Here is a 22,712-nt window from a genome sequence, read left to right as displayed (position 1 = left end):
CATGACTTATTTTGTAATTTTTTTTACAAATAGTTACTTTTTAAGTCATATTGTACTATGACTTATTTTGACTTATGATACAGTTAAGTAATACTGTCTTTGACATGGTATACTATGACATTTGTATGACTTTTTATGATATATTTTAGACATATGACACAGTTAGTTAAAGTCATACTGTACTCTGACAATTCTTTTTGATACAGCATACTATGACTTTTTTCACTACGATTCACTACAGTATACTCACTTTTTATGATTTTAAAATATGATACAGTACCTGTTTTAAGTCATACTGTAATATGACTTATTTCAAAAATGTGTGAAAAATGTGTTAATGACTTTGATATATGATAGTTATGTTAAGTCATACTTTACTATGACTGAGTTTGACATACTTTGCCTTGACCTTTTTTATTTTGATGTTTTAACTGTTCCATTCTGAAGTTCAGCAGATTCATTTCGTTCAAGTAACGTTTTTTAAAAGCCATTTAAGGCAGCAAAATGTATTTTTTTACAAAATAAGTGATATATATATATGTCAAGGTGTATATCAATAGTTTTCATCTGACACATGAGGAAGAAAATATAATTCAGCCAAGAGATGTGTTTGAACAACTTTATTAAAAACATTGCCCTTCTTTGGCCTCAGAGATGATGTTACTCTAACATGGAAATGTCCACAAATGTCTGAGTCAAGCAAACAATAGTTACGGTTTTATTTCTGTTCAATAAATAAATCACAGTAAATTGTGCTTCAGAATTTAGAGCAACTTTGAGGATAAGAATCCTTCAAGTCACGGATACATGCAATGATCCACATCAGACCTGTTTTTATTACAATTGCACCAAAACACGTGGGCAAAGTGACAAAAATAGTAAAAAAAATATACATTTATAAACAACTATACATTATATCACATAAATCATGTCCTCTAAATCAGAATGAGCTCTTCCCACTGAAATACCAGCTGGTCATTAAAGTCAGCTTTGGGAAGCAAATTAGAATTGATGAATATGGATTTGTTGATATTTCACAGTTAGTCATAACAAAAAACTTCACACAAAGGTTCAGGTCCTTCGCTCCAAAGACACAAGCAGGGACCTTGATGCAGGCCCGGCTGAGATGTCTGTCCATTACAGCTGCGGTCCCGCTAACTGCAGAGATGTGCTGCCACATGCATCAGGTGCCTACATTTAACCCGTTTTCCTCACTTAAAAAACAAAAAGTTCTTCTGTTGTTAATAAACAAAAATGTCTGAGTAAGTTTAAATAAAAATATTTAATATGAATATTATTATGATTTGTTTGTGCCGTATTAGATTAAAGAATAACCTGTTCATTTATAGGCCATATTAAATGTCAATTATTAGCCTACCCTTTTTTTTATTACTCTTATTAACCTTCAAAGTTTTACATTTTTTAAAGCCAGGGCGCTACACTGTAGGCTACACCTGACATAATAGAATGAATGTATGATTTAATTCTGCAAAGGTTGTGGCATCAAACATTGTGACTTCAATAGAGACTTGTTTGTTATAAAAGGAGCTAGTGTCTGTATTTTGGCTACAAACTAACTAACTCACAACCTTGCTAAACTTTATAAAAATTAGCATTACAACAGACAAATGTATGGGAAAAGACAAATGGAAAAAGACAAAAATGTCACTAGTGAGGCATTTGGGTTAAGCGATTCTTCTGCGGTTAGACTGTCCGAAGGTGTCCATCCGTCCTTTGTGCTGCAGCACACAGCTGAACATTTTTTGAAGTGTGGACATGAAGCCAGCGTGTCTTGAATGGGGGCTAAAGAGGGACAGAGAGAGATCTGTTGGCTCGGGCTTGCATACATTACACTGCAGCTACAAATTGCTGTGACAGAAGCAGAATCTATTAGAATAAAAACTGAGGATACACTTACATTGTTGACTTGATGAGTTGGGTCTTTGTCTTTTTCAAATCCTTCATCGATTCTTGATTCTTCTGCTGCTCCACCGCAATCTGGTCCCAGATATCCGTGTTAACCCACAGGGCCCCGGGCAGGGTCAGACTGGCTTGGGTGCAGGTAATCCAGCGACACAGCGGGCAGGAGACGGTGCGGATGACCCCCTGCAGGTTGGACAGTTTCTCCAGGCAAGGGGCGCAGAAGGTGTGATTGCAGTGCAGGATCCTCGGGACCCGGTCGCTGCGCGAGTACTCGTAGCAGCACACGACGCACTCCAGCTCTTCGTTTATGAGCATGATGAACGAGTGGTGTGTGTGTGTGTGTGTGTGTGTGTGTGTGTAGAGTCTGGAGCACAGACTAGAAGCAGAGTGGAAGTCGTCACGGCACAACCTGCAGCACGTGAGAAAATCAAATATTAAATATCAGAAAAATGAGGGAAATTATTTTCTTGATAAATGTTCCACAATAAAAAATAAAAATAAATACTCAAAACACTAAATATCAACCGTTTTAGAACAATACTTACTTTGAGGGCTGATCGGGTGGATTGCTTTAGTACTGAAGGTAAAGTGTCTGCTGGACTGACGGCGCTCTACTGTGACTGTCTGCTCGCTGCTTCGGTGCTTTAAAGCCTTCCCTGCGTGCAGACGTGACTCGTCTTGTCATGCGATTCCAACAGTTCCAGGTAAGTGGCCTCAGGTAAAATTCTTCTGTGGAAAATTCTTCTGTGGAATTCAACTGAAGTGTGCGAGAGTCAACATATTGTGCAAGAGCCAACATTGTATGCAAATAACTTTAATAGCCTCGAAATCAAAAGATGATTGCCTTTGTAAGCAAACGCAGTGATTAAAAGGAAATCTTTAATTGAGGAACATAGACCCTTGACCTCGCTATATGATAGGTTGTTGATGTTGTATTTTTAAGTACAATTTGTCACAGAAGCACATTAAAAAGAAGCTTTTCTCAAAGGCAATTTATTTGCATTTACTATGAAAACATACAATGTCACACAAGATTAACTGAAGCATGGAAATTTGGGCATTTGCTGTATAATCACACAAAAAAACGCACTCATCATCATCATCATCGTCATCAGTTTGTCTTTTTTAAGATGGTGCCAAGAAAGGAGCAATAAAAAGGCAAATCTTCTGCTTTCAGACCATTTTTCTGTTGAACATTAGATACACAGTAGAACCATCTTTACTAAATGCAATGCACAACAGTAATTATCAGCAAATATGTGAGCCTGGCCCATGGACAACATCCTTAGAACCGTGACACAGAAGCCGAGGCAGTTTCTATAAATAAGAGAACAAAAACCCCAAAAATGATCAAACAGAAAATAATATACAGAAACAAACGGTGGTTCTCTTCTTCTGTCTCTTTACATGGACCTTTATAGATTGGTGTTGTATTGGTCAGCTAAACCAATTCCCCAAAAAAAAAAAAAAAGATACTGGTCTGTATGTACTTCTGTGCAGACACTGGGTTCACTGCTTGGCTCATGGGTTGACAGGAAGGAACGTCTGGACTCGCATCAGACTTTGACCACCGATCAGTAGCTTCGCAGACTACCATGCCAAGCTTTATGTTTTTTAAAAAATCTTTTGAGATAAAGAGAAATACAGATATAGAAAATACACTTGCCAATACCTTTCTGCACTACTTGCCCGGCCTGTGATGCGTCATCAGATATACGTGCAGAAAGTAGCCCCCTCCTGATGAGATACAGAAATACTGACACGTGTATTAAGTGTGACTAGCATCACGTTGTTGCGCACTGTTATGGGACTTGTTTTTCTTCTTCTTCTTGTTTTTTTTTTAATATGTAGATCTGCAGGTGTCTATGTCATTGAGCACTAATGAGCCTCCCGACCATTCACGGGTGACGCATCGGGTTACAAAGCTTCCCGTTTACCCTTCCCTGACTGTCAACATGGACCAAAAGGCATTTCTTCTGAGCTTCCATTTGTGCTTGATAATCACTCAGACACATTCTTGGCACATGTATAATCTAAAATAGTTTGCATGTCAATCTTTGACAGGGGCTGTTCAGGAGAAATGTTACAAAGTGGTCTTTCGTGACTGTACAATTATGTGTTCTATTTAAACTAGAGCGTCTTCCTAGGAAGAAAAAAAACAGGTTACATTTCCGCTGTGGGCCAGATACACGCTCGGTACGTAGTGCGATTGAAGGTGGAGAAACCAGTTCTTTAGCTGTGGCTGCAAGCTACTGGCACCTGATGCCTCGATGCTATTCAAGGCATGGAAAACGAAAACTGACAAATACAAAAAGAGCGTTATATGCGTGTATGTATGTCAAATAAGAATGAAGTTGAAATCACACAACTGGTCTTAGTGGCTCTCCTTTTCTCTTGATTTTGGGAACTTTTGGAGTTGCAACAGCGTGAAGTCACAGCCTGAGGAGTCTTAGATCTGATGAATGACGAGTAAACACTGCAGAGGGAATTACGTCTTGTAAAAGTGACGGGCAGGGAGACGCCTGCTTTGAGAATTACCGACTTAAGCTTTTTATCAGTAATGTTGATGATGCAGGAGAACAATGGTGCATTTTAGCATATTTCTGTTGTTGTGACCTGCCTCCAGCCTTCTTCTTCTATAGTTCTACACTCTTCCACAACCCATGAGCCAAGTTTGTTCCTACTGCTGACATAAACCACTGAAGCACAGAGTGGATCTCAACCATTTTTTAATTAGCCCCTCCAATTTCCCGGCCCTACTGCCACTCCCGTCCACCCCCCCCCCCCCCCCCCCACACCTCCTCCTCCTCCTCCTCCTCCTCCTCTCAATCCTTCTCGGGTGGGTCGGCTTTGAGTTTCCGTCATCCAAAGTCCATGGTGGTGGTGGTGGTGGTGGTGATGGTCGTGGAGGGGTTTAACCCAGGACTGAACATCCCTCCCCGACGTAGTGTGTTTGTAGAATTTTGGAGTCCACTAGCTGGCTCGCCTGCAGGGGGGAGCGCCGCCCTACAACGCCGGCTCCTCTCATTCCTGGGCTATGCTCCTCAGCACGTACTTGACCGTGTAGGCGAACGCTGCAAAGCCCACGATCACAAACAGGTTGGCAAGAGCGCCACCTAAAAGTCCGTGGTTGCGATTGGCCTGCTGCAGGCCGGGGGCGGGGTTAGCGCCCCCGTGGGGGACGGGAACTCCGTTGAGGGCGGGGAGCCCGTAGTGGGCGTGCTGAGGGTCCCCGTCAGGAACCACGTCGGGTAAGGGGAGGGGCTGAGTGCGGGCGCTTAACTCCTCCTGGGCCTTCTGTTTCTGCTTCATCTCCTGGTGTAGGGGAAGGACGGAAATTGGACGGTATTAGGCCAATAAAACAACAGAAAAACAGAAAACGACAAGATGTTAGAGATCCCCTCATACATACTTCGACCACATCAGGGAACAGCTCACAGAACACTTTATCCTTGAGGTTGAAGGCCAGGCTTTGGGCTGACAGCTGTCTTTTCTGGAGAAAGAAAAAAAAAAAAAAGAGCACATGAGATATTTGAGGCGTCACAGGTGGGTTACTACCATGTGCTGCATTTTGGGTCATTCGTTCGCACTCACTGTGTAGTCGGAGGTTTCAATGCTGCCGAGGGTGGGGCCTTTCTCCACCATGAAGCTGAGCAGACCTGTGAGGATGGTGGAGACGGACCACGCAGGGTTCCACGTGTCTGGATGAAAGTCTGTGATGGACAAACATAACCTGTGGAGAAGACGGGGTGGCGTTACAATAGAAGAGCATGAGCAAAATCACTTAAAAAAAAACTTGTTTAATTCAACAATTAAAACCGTATTCTTACCTTGTATTGCACTTAAATCTCCCATTTGGTGTTATCATATAGATGCTTGGTGGTTTAAAAGGAAATTCCCGAGGAAATATGAGTTTTCCATGATAATATCCTCCTAAGGAAAATGGAATTTACGACTTATTTATTATTGATTTATCACTTAACACGAAAAAGAAACGCATGCGTAAAGCTGAGACGGAACTACTCACTACTTCTGAAATTACATCATTCACAAAACACAGAGATCAGCAGGAATCAACTTGTCAAAATACGCAGCGTGACCGAAACTACTTGATGAGTGTGTGATGTGTTAACTGTGAGTAGGTTTTACCTTCATAGGGAGTTTTTTCAGGACCTCTGACTACATAATGCCTAGAGAAGACAGAAAAAAAAATTCCGTTAGTGACTAAAAATAACATCAGAAACTAATCATTTTTGGTTATTTCTCCATCCTGTAGAACTGCATTAATGTGTTAGCAATGACCTACAATTAAATCTACTGACTGTTTCACTTCAGCAGCTCCACTTTTAATTCTCTCTTGTTACGTTTCCATTATCTTAAACAAGTGTCCTGGTAGTTAAGATGCACATCATACAGCTGCAACGTCCTTCGGACCGTCGTATATATTTTTAATCACAAGAAGTTCATCTGCGGTCAATCTCTAACGCACAGCTAGAGATGACAAATGCTGAGATTTCTGCTCCACAAACGGGTGAAACTTGAAATAGAATCAAGAGGAAGAAGTGTAATTGTATGCCGCTCACACGTTAGAGACAGGTCAGACTAATGTGATTCATGACACATCTGGCCGAAGTCAAGACAGATGTAAATTCTATGATAATTGACTCAGTTGTTAATTGTATCCGTTCTTAGCTCATTTCAGCCATTAAAGTGCAGTGTTGTTGTCTGTTTAGTATTGTTTTATTGATTTGACTGACATTGTTTTGCTAACACTAATTACAGATCATCCATCCACAGAACTAAAATAAATAAATACATGAACATGACCCAACACTAGTTCCAGAACAATTATTAAGAATAATGTGACTGACAGCAAAATAAAATATAGATTAAGGTATAAAGATACAGACGTTATTACAGGAAGCAGGAAGAAAGACAAATGATTGTTGGTAGTGACACATAACGGCTTTTATTGTTAACATGCAAACTGCTGGAGGTGATGTCATATTCTGTATAAATAGCTGTATACTGGTAGTTGAGGTTTTCCCTGGAAAACTCATCAACTGACTAAATATTAACTTTTGCTTATCTTTATTACACATTAAGGATTTGACCATAACAAATTAAAAAAGATGGGTGTGCAGGCTGCTTTGTCGAGCTCATCTGCGTTTGATACCGAGTGAAGCATCACACCCATGGGCACGTTGACGGATGACAACAGGGTTGTTAGATTGCGGTGTGTTTTTATGTGGACGTGCGTCAGTGTCCCCCTCCCTCTTCTCTCTCTCTCTCTCTCTCTCTCTCCTCTGCTGTGTGCAGAGTGCTGCTATTGATGTCAGGTTGACTAAGGGTTGTGTGCGGGTGTGTTTATTTGCGCTTTGGAACGTAACCGCCGCGAAACTAAGCAAACGTTACTATGCGCTGCAATGATCATATATCTATCTTAGAAATTGTCTTGTGGCCCTTGAGGCCCTTAGGAAACCACTGCTATACACCAATGTTAAAACTGAATGTCCCTCACACCCAAAAGCTGTTAAAATCTTGATGAAGTAGTTTTTAAAAAATGAACTAATAGTAAATAGTTGCATTTTTGGAAGTACATATTTTTAAGCTAACCTGTTTTTTTTTAGCATTTAAATGTTGATTCACAGATTTCTCTGGACAAAGAGCCGTAGTGATTTAGTGACATGTCAGAATTAGAGAATGTTTAAACTCTGCTGAGAACATAAAAAGGTCCACGTTGGAGCTCTGAGATGCAGCGTATTGGTGGTGATGACTCGTGGCTCTTGACGGGATGGAGACCTTACCATTCTAGGATGTTAGAAGGGAGAGGTTCTGCACAGATGTAAGGCACAGGGTCTTTCTTTATCCTGAGGTAATCCTGCTTAAGTCGCTGAGTGGCTGTAGTTGGAGCTCTCTTATTCCCGTTGCTGTTCATCTGAGGATTTAGGAGGACATGCAAAAGGGAATTAATGAAATTCATCTTGATATGTGTTACTGAGACACAGAGGCACCACTATTATATTCCCTTACAATACTAGGCCCAGGTGTGGCCTTCCTTTACATTTTTTTAGATGTTTTACATTTGACTCAGTGGTGAAAAACCTAACGATGGTAAAAATGGGTCATTTTACCACAGTATAGCTGTAATGTATCTAGATTTCATTGATACTACACTTAAATAACAAAATGTAATTGTGAAGACTGGTCCCTTTTGGTGAGATTGTTATTTACAGTTGCACTCAAAATGATTCAACCCCCATTGCAAATTAGGTTTATTGGCAAAATTTACAAACTTTTTTTCAATAAACAACTCAAACAAGGACAATTTAAACAGCTCAACACAACTAATGTTACAAGTGGCTTCTCCAAAATTCAACACAAAATGACACTTTTAATGACTACTGCAGTCTCAAAATGATTCAGCCCCTTCATAACAAGCATCTTTAGTAGTTCATAGAGCACCCTTTTGCTGTTATGACCTGATGCAAACGTGATGCATAGCCAGACACCAGGTTCTGACAGCGTTCCTGAGGAATCCGAGTCCATTCCTTACGGGCAATGGCCTCCAGCTCTCGAATATGCTTGGGTTTGCGTTCAGCCTTCTTCAAATCCCACCAGAGATTTTCTACGGGGTTCAAGTCAGGCGACGGCCACTCTAGAATCTTCCAGGACTGTTTCTGAAACCAAGCCGTGGCGGACTTTGAGGTATGCTTGGGATCATCGTCTTGTTGGACGGTGCAACGACGCCCAAGCTTCAGCTTCCTCACAGACGGGCCGGCATGACGTTTTCTCCTGATACTTGATTGAATCCATCTTGCCCTCCACACGCTACAGGTTTCCAGTGCCAGAAGAAGCAAAGCATCACCGAGCCGCCGCCATGCTTCACTGTAGGCAGGCTGTTCTTCTCAGCGTATGCTTCGTTCTTCCTCCTCCAGACATACCGCTGATCCATAGGCCCGAAAAGTTCCAGTTTTGTTTCATCGCTCCACAGAACAGAATCCCAAAACTTCTGTGGCTTATTAATGTGCCTTTGGGTCAGTAGTGGTGTACGTCTTGGAGTTCGGGCATTGAGACCTTCAGCGTTTAGTATGCAGCTTAGTATGGAAACTGAAACCTCAGTGCCTGCTGCCACCAAGTCCTGCTGCAGGTCTTTTGCAGTCACTCGAGGGTTGTTGGCCCCCTGCCTCCTCAGAAATCTGGTGGCAGCCGTCGATAGCTTCCTCTTTTCTGCCACGTCCAGGTAGTGTAGCCAGTGTTCTATAACTTTGAACTTGAGAACTATGCTTCCAACGGTATCTCTAGGAACATTCAGTGCCTTTGCTATCTTTTTGTATCCTTTTCTTTGTTTGTGCAAGGCAATGATCTCTTCTCTTGACTTTTTGGACAATTCTCTTGACTTACCCACGTTTCTAATATGCACTCAAACGTCACTGCCAGTCCAGGTATTTGATGTGTTCTACCTCAAGCACACCTGATGCAACTAATGAGGCCCTTGATTAGTTGCATAAGGTGTGCATCAGGTCATAACAGCAAAAGGGTGCTCTAGTCTATGAAGTACTAAAGATGCTTGTTATGAAGGGGCTGAATCATTTTGAGACTGCAGTAGTCATTAAAAGTGGCATTTTATGTTGAATTTTGGAGAAGCCACTTGTAACATTAGTTGTGTTGAGCTGTTTGAATTGTCCTTGTTTGAGTTGTTTATTGAACAGCTGAAAGTTTGTACATTGTGCCAATAAACCCTAATTTGCAATGGGGGTTGAATCATTTTGAGTGCAACTGTATTTCAATGCTGCAATGAATGACTGTCTATGGATTACCTATTAGCGCACCAATGAATTGTTTAATCTGTAAAATGCCAATAAAGAGTTGCGAGCTGTTGCTCACAGAGTTTGACCCACAGTCAAAAGACCCAAAAGCAGTCAATTTACAAATGATACAAAAAGGTATCTTGTCACGATACAAAGACAAGCAGAAAAATCTCATATTCAAGTTGTTAACCAGCAATAATTGTTCTTCACAAATGTCACTGATTAATCTTATGGCTGTAGAATCAGGCAGCAGTAGCTTTAACAGGGCTACTGTTGGGAATTCATAAACAAAATTATATAGTGGTAAGCTCTTAAACGGCTTAGCATGGCTAAATGAAGGGATCAAATGTCATGTATTTATATGACGAGCTTATTCTGTGTTTTAGAATAATAAAGTGAAACGTTTACTACATACAGGACACATCAGCATAATGAACTTGAAATTATTAAAGTTTAAAAATGGAAAAATGCAAAGTAGTAGTATTTTGAGACTGTACTGCTACATGTATAGGCAAGACATGATTTAGATTTAAAATGTACTTTTAACTGTCTTTCCATCTCAGCCAACTGAACTCAAGATAACTATCAGCAAACACTGCTGACCCGGAGTCATGGCGCTAACAGCTGACAGTGTAACGCTAATGCTCTGTACTTTAACTGTAAGAGTATTGAAATGATGTCAGGGTAAATTCATAATAAACCACGGGCTACGTTAACGCCATTTATTTATTAACTGAGGCTAATCCGCAACCTTACTTGGCAAGCTACTGCTACTGCTTTCTCTGGCTAACCGCACAGGTCGATTGGTTAGCTCAATATCGATCAACAACCAACTGTAAACTGTGTAGATCAACTTCAAACTACATAATCTCAACATATGTGACTGACAATGTTTTTATCAAACACAGCGTATCAATACTGTCCTCCCGGACAGGATGACTTGATACAGCGCCTTCGATTAAGCTAGCAGGCACAGCTGATGAGAAGTCACTGTTTGTGTGTACTATGTTGACGTTAACGTTAAGCTAACGTAGGCCAGAGCTATGTTTGGCTACCTAGCGTTAGCAGCGGCTAGCACAAACAGTTGTGTTACAAGCAAGAGCTGTCCTCCGCATCTCTCGTATTTACAAAGTAGAGGAAGTGTGGTATAGACATACCTCTCCAGACACTCCAGTGACGACAGGTATTCGTGGTTGGACACGAAATAAAGCTGTTGTTTCTGTTGTCAAACCCCAACCCGATAAGACGATGACACCAACGTAGCTTTAGCTATCGCCAGTAGGAGGAAATATCACGCTTCCGGTTTACTTCTTCTTTTCTTCTTCTTCTTCTGTGATGTTTAACGGCAGCTTGCAACCTATTACTTGCATTACTGCCAATTTTCCAAGTGGTGATAACATGTTCTACAGTTTCTGGGGCCTGGTTGTGCTTGCTGTGTCCTATTCTTAACCTTGATATTGCGACCTCTTCTCTCCTGTTTACTCCCCTATATCGTACACTGAACACTTTATTTTGAATTAAATGTAGGTGTCTCCCCCTCGTCTCCTGGTCCCAATGTTGTTGCCATATGTTGTTGATATTTTTCCTTATAATGCCCTTTCCCTCTGGTTTGGATGACTTGATACAGATGTCTATATTATTTTTCCTTTAGTGCGTGTTTTGCTAGTTTGTCAACTTTTTCATTTCCTCTGATACCTATATGAGCCGGAATCCATATAAATGTAACCTCAGTGCCTTGTTTTTATTGCTTTTGAGTGACTTGACATTATTTTGAATAACAGATCCTGACGAGTATTGGACACATCCGACTTTATGCAATGCTATGTTTCCCTCCACAGTTGCAGCAATTTGGCTGGACTCCTTCTCAACACGTTCCATATTCATGTTCTCCTCCACACCTGGCACACCTTCTCTTTCCTTTGCAAACTTTTGCATCATGCCCAAATTCTTGGCAGTTGAAACATCTCATGGGTTTAGGAGTATATCGCCCCTGCTGGTTCCTTTTTCTCAACTCCACATGTCATTCTTTTAGCCCTATTAACTGCTCTGTTACGTACTCGCAAGTTCTCCTTCTTTATTTGTGTAGCTGATCTGGAATATTATGCATACAGAAGGAAGTCTGTACCCTGAAATAGTGTTACCCTGGAATATAATTATTTATAGACCCATACTTACATTTGTATTCTATTAATCTCTGAGACATGCATGACACATAACAAAGTCGTATGTGTCTACCCCGAGTACCCTTTCTGCATCTTTTCAATAATCAGCTTGAGGTCGTCTTGCTGGTGCTTTATTGTTGCTCTCATTGTTAGCCAAAGTTGAAAAGAAAACTGAATGAAATGCACAAAAACTTTCATGTTATAGACCTTCTTTGACTATAGGCTCTTTATCTTATTTCTGCCACCAGTTTCAAAACTGTTTAAAAAAACATTTCATCAGAGATTTACAGTTTACAAGTCAAAAAGTCAAATCATACAAAACATTGAAGTTCACTTCACTGATTTTCAGTTTAGTTTACTCATCATAGAGAGTATAATCAAGCCTATGGAAACAATTGCATTGGAGGGAGAATCTAACAAATATGGTGTTACAATATAGCGAATATAATATCCAGTGTTTTGGGTCTTAACTTACAGTATACTTGAGACTAAAAGTCTCAGCTTCTGCTGCTTCAATTTGGAAATATTCTTTCTAAATGTATCTCATGTGAGTCCGACAACTTGATTGAAGTGCAATACTAAATTGTTGGCGTGCATTGCCCCTTTTAAAAACTCCTTGGTAATCTTTGTCCAGAGATCTTCTGACATGCCATTAGGACTGCTGTTAATTCCTTGCCATCACCAAAACTGGTGTGAAGTTAACTGAATTGATACCTGTGCAAAGGAACTGTTTGAACTATATATATCATAACATGTTGACATGACCAAGTTATATTATTTTTACCTTGACTTAACATATTTGCTTTTCACCATTTGCTTACGTCTGCAGCACTCACTCCCCAGCATCAAAATATTGTTTTTAATGGCATATGGCTGGCTCCCTCTTGTTTCCAAAGTGACTGAAGAGCGGTCACAAGCTGTGGTGGTCAGTGGTCACTGTGGCTTCTTGCAGTGGCTGAACTGTATACTCCTTCTCCTCAACTTCTCGGGCTGGAGAGACGCGAGGAGAGAAAACTCGCGAAAGACATCAACGCAGGAGATGTCACCTGCAACAGGGGATACTAAAGTCAAAGGGGGTTTGTCCCGCCACAGAGCACCGTTGAGACTGCAATACTGCAATCTCTGACTTAACCACATTTCCCAATCCACGAAGAAAGAGAGAAAGAGAAAGAGAAAACGGCCCAAAGCATGGCCTCAAGACGGAGTGACGTTCCTTAGAATACTTTGGTGCTACATACGACCCCTATTCCTTCAGGTACTATAAATGACTCATTCTTCTAAGCGTCTTTGGTTTATGAGTAGATTCTTTTTACATACCTACCAAAAACTTAAGCTGTGCTTTATGAACATTTTTAAACGATTAACCTTCTAAATGGGACTCTTGGTTAATTTGCAGAGCAGAAATCAGGAACTTGCAGGGAAAGAGTGATGAACATTCTGTCCATTTCACTCCTACATCATCCTGGGATCCTTTTTCCTCTATATTTTGAAGTCACTACCAAGTTGTATCTCAATTCATGGGCTTAATATACTAATTTGCATTTCATAAAATGAAGTGTACCATACTTACCCATTAGACCTAGCCTATACATTTGATGTTTGGACATTTTCTGAGTATGAGCGATCCAAATGTATGGGATTTCTGCATCATAGCTAGGTTCTAGACACAATAGTCCTCTACAAAAGATTTCTTTGTCCTTCCTTCATTGCTCCCCAGAACCCCCAAAAACACCAAGACCACTCCAAATGTATGTGTGTGTGTGTGCAACAGAACCCCACAGCCACCAGAGCAGAGAGAATCACAGTATCACACTAGTCCTCTAGTAAGACAGCCCAGGATGCTTCACTCACTCTATCCCGAACATCCTTTGGTTTAACTCTCCTGCTGCCCGTGGCAACCCCTGTGGTAACAGAAGCAATGATATGTCAGTCAGTGATTATTTCCTCAGGTGGACATGTGCCGTTCGCCTGAAGTGTAAAGTGAGGAATTAGACATTTCTGGCATGTGAGAACATTTTTCAGTGATGGCGTAACAATGCTTGTGAGATCACATAAATGTTTTACACCTTGGAGACACTGAATTATTCAAGGCACAGTGTTGCTGCTGCAGGCTAGAAACGGAGGTACTATTTGAAACACATGTGATCCTATACACTCAAGTTATCTTTAAATTGTGTGTTGACATTGACCTGGTTGTCTGGAGATGTCCAAGTGTACAGCTCCTTTATATTTGTCATGAAGGAAATCATTTAATTGCTTTGAATAAGCCCAGTGCTGCCCAAAAGTGTGTTATAAACCAAAAGACACACCAGACCAGATTGAAAAAAAATAGCATTCTCCCAACATCAGACTGTATTTCTTCATAGCTATATTTATTCAAATTTAATTTAATCTTTTAGAGAAACTATTTTTTCAAATACATTGCTGCTATGTTGAGAGAATGTTACGCATAAGAGATGAGACAGGAAACAGAAATGAGAGCAACAAGCGGGAAGCAGGGTTAGTTCATCAAGAGTTTCTGTTTTATTGTACGTATTTTGTTGTCTTTTTCCCCCTCAGTGCTTCTAAAGACAAGGAAGAAAGTATTTCAAAGATATCCAAATGTCAGTGAGCAGAAGAACACCTCAAACTGTGGTACAGTTCTGCCTGACAGGTTGTTGTTTTTGGAAGAGAATAAAAAGACATGACATAAACCAGATCAGACGGTCAGGATTCGTGACTGAATGCTGAGAGGCAGAAAGTTGGGTTTAAATACACAAGTGTACTATTTACAACAGGTTTGCTTTGAACAGCATCTTTAATCACTCCTATGTCAATACACACAATGGACACAACATTTAATACTTCCGCTAGAGCGATGGCCCTGAACAGTTTGGTCACAGTAGCTTCACATAACCCCCTAGAATGGTTCTACTTGCAGTACATTGAACTATTGCAGAATATCACCTGCCATATCAAAATCTCTCAGGTCTGTCACATTTCTGTAACCTCTTTTCAACATGTGAGTACACCAACAGTGTTTCTACCACTCTGTCACTTCACAAAGCATGGTCAAACTATGCTTTACTGAATCTACTCTGAACAGTTTCAGTTCAAAAAAACAAAAACAACTGTGATATTATACAATGTCAGACACTTTCCCTTTAAATAGTCTTTGGCAGAGGAAATAAACCACAAGATAAAAACAAAATAAAATCACTAAAAAAGAGACAGGCATGAGGAGGTCACCAAAGATTTGGTCCATGGATGGAAGAATGGCACAGAGGTGCAAAAAGTGAGATATTTCTGACACCAGAGGGGTCATGGTGGTACATGCTTATTCCACGGGACTGCACTGCACGACATGATCAAACCATAATAAAATATCTTATCATGCTCAGAATGCAAACGATGTTGAACTTCCAAAAGTAAATCCTGGTAAAGCATGCAGAGAATACTGCAAGCATCGACCAGTGAAGGAAGCCAGGTATATAAGTCCATTGATCCCACGGGTGTATAAACTGTTCTGAAGAAAATGCACCTTCATCTCACCACAGATACCATAACATGGATGAGTATTTACAACACAATAGAAGTGTCATGAGTCATCTTTGTTTTGTAAAAGGAAGTGAACAGAAGAGCTGTTTAAAGGTGAGAAGTAAATCCAGTTGTATACACCCTCATTTGTTGCTGCTCTGCTTTGTCTGCACTTCACCTTCACAGTTTAGCAAGTTTACTTCCCCACATGAACAACGGATGACTGCAATTACACTGTAACTACAATTTCCATATATTAGCTAGTACAATCTAATTTAGTTATGTGTTTGAATGCCAATAATCACAGCAATGTAAGGCTGTTCCAAATGGAAAATGAAATGTCATAAAATGTCTTTTATGAGTGCTAATACGTAATAATCTGAAGTCAAAATGGTACATGGTAATCTAAGGAATCCTCTCATTAATTCCAAGTAATGCTTTCAGTTTAAAATGACAATCATTAACACAAATGCAGACGTAAACTGCACCCAAGAATGAATTGCACTGGTCCTCTGGGGAGATAAACATAATTAAAAAGACAGAAATGAAATAGACAATAGATAGATAGACAAAAAATAAAAAAACTGATAAAATATGTAATACTGTAGATGGGAAAAGTGCACAGTTTCTTTTTTCCTTTACATAATGTATCATAATATCATATTATTTAACTCTCTCTCTCTCAGTATTCTTTGACATGCTCACCTGTTCACTCACTCACTCACTCACTCAGTCACTCACTCAGTCACTCACTCACTCACTCACTCACAAAGTATCTTACAAAGCAGGCAAGGGTCTCTTCTCCACAAGTCTTTCAGTATTTTTGTCACAGTTTTACATTAAATCTCCCTTCCTGACATTCTTTATACACAGTAAACTACCCTGCTCACCTCTACTGCAGCAGTTAACTCTTTTTCTATTGGTAATGAAACAAATAGCATTTTTTTTTCACCTCATGCCACAGCACATAGTTTAAAGATTACCCATATAACTTCTAAATACGTATATTTACATCTCAGATTAAGAAGAGATGGGTAAGTTGGAGGTCACACAGATGGTCTGGATAGATATTGTGTGCGGGGTTCAATGCCGCGAGAGTCTGTTAGGCAACAGTAAACCCACACCCTCACTCAAGAGGTTACACACCACGTTATGGTAAGTTAGAGGATAACCCTGTTGGCAAAAAGCAGATGTCATTTTACTGTGCGTGTCATGTAGCTAGCATAGCGTGGTTGTTAGCGAGTAAGCAGAAACATAGTTGTGATGCAGAAAACTGGTGGTGGTGACTGTATTGTCAGTAGAGTTAAAAAGGTCCATCAGGGGTCTCCCTATGACACAACACCCCCCCATAAAGCGCAAGTGGTACGCTCCTCTCTCCTTAGACACCCCCCAAGAAGTTGATCATAAGCCTGTAAGCAACAGACCTAAGATCAGTGTCTAGGGGCAACTTCGTCTACACAATTATTTTAGGTTTTAATTCAGGAAGAATGTATATATACATACATATATATATATATATATATATACATATGTATACTGTATATATATATATATATATATATATATATATATATATAAAGAGAGAAAAAGAGAGTGAGAGAGCACAAGCTTCGCTCCTGGATAAAAAAGTGGCCACTAGCACTCTTCTATGGTGAGACAGATGAATTCCTGGATGCACTTCCTATACTGCTGCTCAGTGGGGCTGCTGCTGTGGTATTGACCTGGTTGACCCAATGGAGCCTCCGCCTCCCGCATCTCCTCGTTCATCCGTGCAAGTCGCAATCTGGAGGACAGCGGAAAAATAAACAGGGCAGAGGGAGACACATGGAAGCAGACATGAGAAATGGGATAGTAAGAGGACAGAAAGACAGGTGAGAAAAGAAGAATAGGGAGTGAAAAGGTTGAGATGTTGAGGTGGGATGAGACCGTGAGAATAGAAATGTGTTGAGGTGGCGCGGTGAGGCGGGGGAGATAAACAACAGTGGAGAGAGGAGGATGAGAGAAGAGAGGAAAGCAGGGAAAGAGAGTAAAGACAACAATAAGGAATACAATTCAGACAATCAAGCATCAGATTTTATAATTGAAACATAATGCAAAACAGCTTTTAGATATTGAAGCGTGAAGGTTCATTCATGAACTTCCAGAGCTTCCAGGGCTCAACCACATCTCAGTTTAAAGAAAAGCAAGTAAGAAGACATAGGGTGAATATTATTTTGTTTGTTTTATCACTTTTAGTATATTCCAAGCAGTCTAATGCTCACATTAGACTGTTAACCAACAAAATGATCAGACTACCAATTTCAAAATACAGCTTGAATCTGACAAAAAGACACTCAGCCCATTTCACTAAATACAATTAATTTGATTTAATGACGCAGCGTGTTACTTGCTGAAGGAAAGGATGAGCTACTTTTGATTAGCCAATGAGTTATTTCAACCAACCGTTCTCAAGCATGAGTGGTTATCAGTGAATAAAGACGTTATAAGGAACTTGCTCATAGGGGCTATTTGAATTAGGATCACTCACAGGGTGACGATGTCTGCGTTGGCAGCCTGGACGGCGATGCTTAGGGGGTCATGACCCTGCTCATCCACCTCCGTCTGAGATGCTCCCCTCTTCAGGAACAGACACACTTGACTGCGCAAAACAAGAATTAGACACAAAGGAGAGAGGTGAATATTAGAGTTATTGACACCATGACAGACGATGAGAGGGGAAATTAAAGATATTGTATGATAGAGTCAGGAGAGCAGATAAACTGATGGGGTGGATGTATGCCTAGGTAAACAATTCACGGATTTGTCAATGCAATGACTCGTCTTCGTTGCTTGTCTTCCTACTCCATGCTGCAGTCTGCAGTTACAGATGAGATTTCATGGGCGACTTAAGCTGTCCCAAACATGTTTTCAAATCATCCTTCCTCATGCTGTGAAACACTCTGTCGGGGAGACAAGACTCAACAAGAATGTATGCCATTCAAAGAGAGCCACACAGAGATGTTTTTGCTTTCTATAACAGTGCTGTGTCGTGATTTTTTGTATTGATCAAACTTCCTTGTACGCTCTATTTACAGGCCAAGAAGGGTCAAAGATTATCGCCTGTGAAATACTTGGAAACTTGAATAGTTTCAGTTATGATGTGCTCACACTATGAACATTCAGGCTGCAACGTGAACCGGGGGTAAAAAACAAGTGGAAGAAGACCCCTCATAACAACTTCCTGCCACGTTGCAGGCGGTTCTTACCCAGTGTGTCCCAGGTAGGTGGCGTGGTGCAGCGGGCCTCTGCCTCTCATGTCCCTCTGGTTCACATCGGCTCCGTTCTGTAGCAGGAACTCACAAGCTATCAAAGAACCCTAGTAGACAGACAGAGTGGTTCATATTAGTTTATTTGCTTTGAGAAGTCTAGTTTTGGGCATTTCAACAATACTTATTAGAACTTCAACTGTTTAGTTTTCCTCAAAAGGAGGGACAGTCATTTCATTTATAGCAGCAGATATTATGTTGATGGCGGAGATCTTTCCCATGTTTTTAATGTTTATGGCTGTGTTTACGATTGCATAAAATCTGTGTCCTTATCCGTTTTTAATTTTTAACCCAGACAGACTCCATAGTGATGAAAGATCTTAACAATAAAAATGGTAATAAAATCAAATAAAAAGTTCAGTTAGTCAGGCTTAACCATTACGTGTTTACAAACCTAATCACTTCCAGCTAATTGTCAAACAGGCTGAACAAACAGAGTCTCTCACCCCGCCCACGGCTTGAATGAGTGGCGTTTTACCCTCCTCCTCACTCGCAGCGTGTATGTCTGCGCCGTGCGCTAATGCCTCAGCCATGAGTGGCAGGTTGTGTAGACGGGAGGATCGGTGGAGTAGAGCCCCGGGGTGGAGCTCCCTCGGGTCCTCGGGGTCTGAAGACACCTCCTGTTCGATCTCCACCTCACCACTGGAGGACTCCTCCGACTCCTCCTCTGAGGGTAGGTAAGGTAACAGGATGATGGAAATAAATAGGGAGGATGTCTTCTTTAAGCCAACTTTTTGGGTAAGGCAGTAAATAGTGTCAAGTTTTGGTATTGATATATGTAAAACAAATGACAACTAAATGTAACAAAAACATAATACAACACGGAAACACACATACCTTCTTCTGTGACACTGTCCACCACCGAGCCAAATACCAGGATGTCTGTGCTTCCGTCAGTACTTCCTCCCAGGCCGCTGTCGCTGCTAAGACCTGCAGGGCCAAGCATTGCCAAGCCACGGACACGTTAATTAACACAGCACATATTGTTCTTCTTATACGCACGCACACCGCCATCACTGGAAGGACTGCACAATCAATAGAATGCACTTCGGAAATTGCAATACGATCTCTCTGAGTGCGAGTTATTCTGTCACAGTAAGGAACTCTTACCTGCGTCTTCCTGAAAATGTACAATAATCGAACAAAGGGCATTGTGCCTGTGTGTACTGACTGTGTAGTGGACTTACTGCGAGGACCAGAGCCAGTGTCAAAGTAGGAAAATAGTGAGTCCAGCTCATCTGGACAGAACAGGGAATCCCGGCGAAACTTTGCTGCAGCAGCTGCCAAAGGACAAAACATCACAACAAGATTTCAGTCTGGACTTCGGGTTGTATTTGCAGACTCTATATCTATATATACTCATATCTTGTAGCTCTTAATTTCATGGGCCTTGTGCTTCTACAGAGAAGTTCATTCTCTGCACTGACCTGCTGAGAGGTTTGCAGGTGAAGCGCTTCCCGGCTCGTAGCGATGGTATTTCCTGCGGGCCTTGTGGGGGGCCCGAACAGAGCTGTTGTGCCGCTGGCACTTCTTCACTGTCCAGGGCCGGGACTTCCTTTCACCCTCCACCAAAGCCTCGCTCCCACTCATCTTCTTCAGGAAGCGTTTCTCCACATACTTAGACTTTATCCAAGCCTCTTTCTCCTGTCTGGAGGTAGATGGTCACAAACGGAATATTTAAAATAATTGGAGACATGACATATCCAGATAATTCAGTTTACCCTGGGTTGAGTCATATGGGAAACTGAAAGACAGACGCTACCAGACACCATACAGATAAGCCAGTGAAGACACCTTTAATAAACTAACTGAATTTAGAGTGGCCAAAAGTATCTAACAATGGAATATACAGGAGAAAATGATGTTTTCCTTTTTGCTGGGATGCTCTTCTTCTTGCCAAATAGAGTAAAAGACTGACCTTGAACTGGTGGGTCCCGGTTTTTTCGCTCCCAGCTCCCCGCAGGCTCCCTCATAAATACGGTTGATCACAGTGTTCCCCAATTCACACATCAGCTAAACATGAGAGTAGAACGAAGGAGGGCAGAGATGGAAGACAGAAACAGAAAAAAGTAGCGGTTCAAAATTGTTTTGCAAAGCACTAAGGACTGTTAAATGAAACTCTGGTGGTGGAAAAAAGCACAGAACAGAGAGGGAAGAAAATGTGTCGGGGAGACGCACCTTGAGCAATTCTGGCTCCCATGAGTCTAACGTCAGTGAACGCACTTTAGAGCAATGGACACCTAAACTCCTGAAAGAAATAATAAGAAAAAGAGATTATATATTAATATTTATACATATAAATATATAATAGATTATATGAAGACAGTGTAAGGAGAGTATTTAACCACAAGATTTTAGCACAGTTTTACTCTTGCCTCTTTTAGCACAACTGCCTGAGGTGGCAACGTTTTCTGTGTCTCCACTCGAGTCTCTAGAGAGCAAAGCTAAAAACTTCTCTAATTACTTAAACATCCACTCTGGTGACTGTAATTCTTATAAGAGTCACATACCCATATCTTTAACGACCTCGAGCGGATATCTTAATAACTGCTGTTTTTCTATTGACAATAGAGCTTTAATTGATGAGTTGACATAATAGCATAGCAGAGTAGTCACTGCAACGTAACATGCAAATAAGATAGTATGCTTTATAGCAGATGTTTGCTCATGTAAGTCAGGCAGGCTGTGACAAGTTAGGAGGAAGCCTTGGAAAGATGGTTGAGGTGGCTTATCTCTGGCAACACCTTGCTGTAGATTGTTGTTTCACACAGGCAAAACCAGTTCCTTTGTGGTTCTTTCCGCCTCCAAACATACTCTCTCGTATTGTTAAGTGCAGTCACCTGTGGATCCCTGAGCACTCGATGCAGAGCAGGACTCCCAGGTTGATGGAGGCCCAGCACGGAGCCGTTTGGCCACAGTCACAGCACAACTCATTGCCCGGCAGGCTCTGTACCCTCTGGAGGAGGCTATCCACGCCTCCCCTAACAAACCTCTCGGCCCTCTCCCCCCTCTCTCTGGGCTCGCTGGCAGAGTCGATGCTGCTGGTGGAGGGCGAGGCTGTCCGGTCCAAACGCTGCAAAACACAGGTGGACAAGTCAGAGACGGAGAATCTGAAGCTATACCTGGGGAGCCACTTGTAATGAAAAGAAACACCACTCGTGTGCTATTATGTTACCGTTGCGTAGTCATGTACGTGTGCATACCTCGATGTAATAATTGTCGCCGATGTCTTTGTAAGCAGAGGCGATGCTTGCCTGGACTGCCTGGATCCAAGCTTGCCGCAGCTTCTCAGACTCTGCCTGCAGCATACAGCTCCTGCAGGTTTGTAGAGGCCAGTTATATAATACCTGCCCACAGCTGTCGAATGCTATGAAGCTACTTGTTATTTGGCTGATAAGTAAAATCCAAATGATACAGTCAATAATGTAATAATTAATGAGTGAAAATCTAAGACGATAATGGCAAAAGCTTTTTGAGAGGTTTAGTTTGGATTAGCCTTTATCCTTATAAAAGGACAAACACACACACACACACACACACACATTCAGACTTACTTAGTGGGTGAAACCACTTCGAAGCAGAACCTCCTCTCATTATCTTCACACGGTTTGACAGAGCACAGCCTCAGGTCCTCCACCACCACTGTCAAAGAGTCCTGTCATTGGCAGAGATGAAGGTCACAACTCTACCCTGTTTTACTCTTCAAGCCTCAGAAGCAGGTTATCCTCCTCATAAATCCACCATTATTCTCCTCTAATGTGCAAACTATCAATAATTTGACCAATGACGCTAAACCGTCAAACATTTTTCAATAGTTTACTCTTAGTGAAGAATTAGTTTAGTTCAAATTGACAAAATCAAACTGTACCTTGAGTTTCTTTTGGTAGACCAGCTGGCTGTTTTGTATAGAAAACCACCGCCTTGAGGAGGGGAGAAGGTATGAGATTTGACAGTTTGTGAGAGAGAGACATGATCAATCAAATGTCTGCATGATG

At 41.2% G+C, this 22,712-nt stretch overlaps 3 protein-coding genes across 3 annotated transcripts in view; all 3 read right to left on the bottom strand.

Annotated features, from left to right (window-relative positions):
* Positions 1-640: 640 nt before the first annotated feature.
* On the bottom strand, positions 641-2,534 carry LOC306694204 (uncharacterized protein). Its single transcript, XM_079156946.1, has 3 exons — positions 2,469-2,534; positions 1,919-2,332; positions 641-1,803 (listed from the first exon to the last, which is right to left on the bottom strand). Exons 2-3 carry the CDS (start codon positions 2,236-2,238, stop codon positions 1,686-1,688), a joined length of 438 nt encoding a protein of 145 aa, XP_079013072.1. The 5' UTR covers positions 2,239-2,332; positions 2,469-2,534; the 3' UTR covers positions 641-1,685.
* A 2,221-nt stretch (positions 2,535-4,755) lies between these two features.
* ube2j2 (ubiquitin-conjugating enzyme E2, J2) lies at positions 4,756-11,010 on the bottom strand. Its single transcript, XM_079156944.1, has 7 exons — positions 10,892-11,010; positions 7,731-7,861; positions 6,073-6,113; positions 5,754-5,856; positions 5,518-5,656; positions 5,336-5,416; positions 4,756-5,238 (listed from the first exon to the last, which is right to left on the bottom strand). Exons 2-7 carry the CDS (start codon positions 7,859-7,861, stop codon positions 4,948-4,950), a joined length of 786 nt encoding a protein of 261 aa, XP_079013070.1. The 5' UTR covers positions 10,892-11,010; the 3' UTR covers positions 4,756-4,947.
* A 985-nt stretch (positions 11,011-11,995) lies between these two features.
* Positions 11,996-22,712, bottom strand: part of acap3b (ArfGAP with coiled-coil, ankyrin repeat and PH domains 3b) — a 51,857-nt gene continuing 41,140 nt past the window's right edge. The window contains exons 12-26 of the mRNA XM_079156948.1: positions 22,586-22,637; positions 22,272-22,372; positions 21,921-22,032; positions 21,558-21,790; positions 20,896-20,965; positions 20,636-20,730; positions 20,145-20,365; positions 19,905-19,997; positions 19,555-19,647; positions 19,164-19,384; positions 18,658-18,767; positions 17,940-18,050; positions 17,134-17,195; positions 13,748-13,797; positions 11,996-12,942 (exon numbers count right to left, since the gene is read on the bottom strand). Of these exons, the coding sequence (XP_079013074.1) occupies positions 12,874-12,942; positions 13,748-13,797; positions 17,134-17,195; positions 17,940-18,050; positions 18,658-18,767; positions 19,164-19,384; positions 19,555-19,647; positions 19,905-19,997; positions 20,145-20,365; positions 20,636-20,730; positions 20,896-20,965; positions 21,558-21,790; positions 21,921-22,032; positions 22,272-22,372; positions 22,586-22,637 (1,693 nt within the window). The 3' untranslated portion in view covers positions 11,996-12,873. The remainder of the gene's footprint in view (positions 12,943-13,747; positions 13,798-17,133; positions 17,196-17,939; positions 18,051-18,657; positions 18,768-19,163; positions 19,385-19,554; positions 19,648-19,904; positions 19,998-20,144; positions 20,366-20,635; positions 20,731-20,895; positions 20,966-21,557; positions 21,791-21,920; positions 22,033-22,271; positions 22,373-22,585; positions 22,638-22,712) is intronic.

The sequence above is a fragment of the Pholis gunnellus genome (assembly GCF_910591455.1).
Source record: "Pholis gunnellus genome assembly, chromosome: 3".
NCBI lineage: Eukaryota > Metazoa > Chordata > Actinopteri > Perciformes > Pholidae > Pholis > Pholis gunnellus.
Note: the sequence above shows the minus strand (reverse complement) of the source record. Positions and strands in the feature narration are given on the sequence as shown.

What these genes read in the sequence shown, in the direction of transcription:
- LOC306694204 (XM_079156946.1), bottom strand. Translation starts at nt 2,238, where the DNA reads ATGCTCATAAACGAAGAGCTGGAGTGCGTCGTGTGCTGCTACGAGTAC. An exon ending in CAACTCATCAAGTCAACAAT is followed by an intron (nt 1,804 to 1,918) that starts GTAAGTGTATCC and finishes GTCCCTCTTTAG; the next exon opens with CCCCCATTCAAGACACGCTG.
- ube2j2 (XM_079156944.1), bottom strand. Translation starts at nt 7,861, where the DNA reads ATGAACAGCAACGGGAATAAGAGAGCTCCAACTACAGCCACTCAGCGA. An exon ending in CCTTCTAACATCCTAGAATG is followed by an intron (nt 6,114 to 7,730) that starts GTAAGGTCTCCA and finishes TGTCTTCTCTAG; the next exon opens with GCATTATGTAGTCAGAGGTC. An exon ending in AGATTTAAGTGCAATACAAG is followed by an intron (nt 5,657 to 5,753) that starts GTAAGAATACGG and finishes TCTTCTCCACAG; the next exon opens with GTTATGTTTGTCCATCACAG.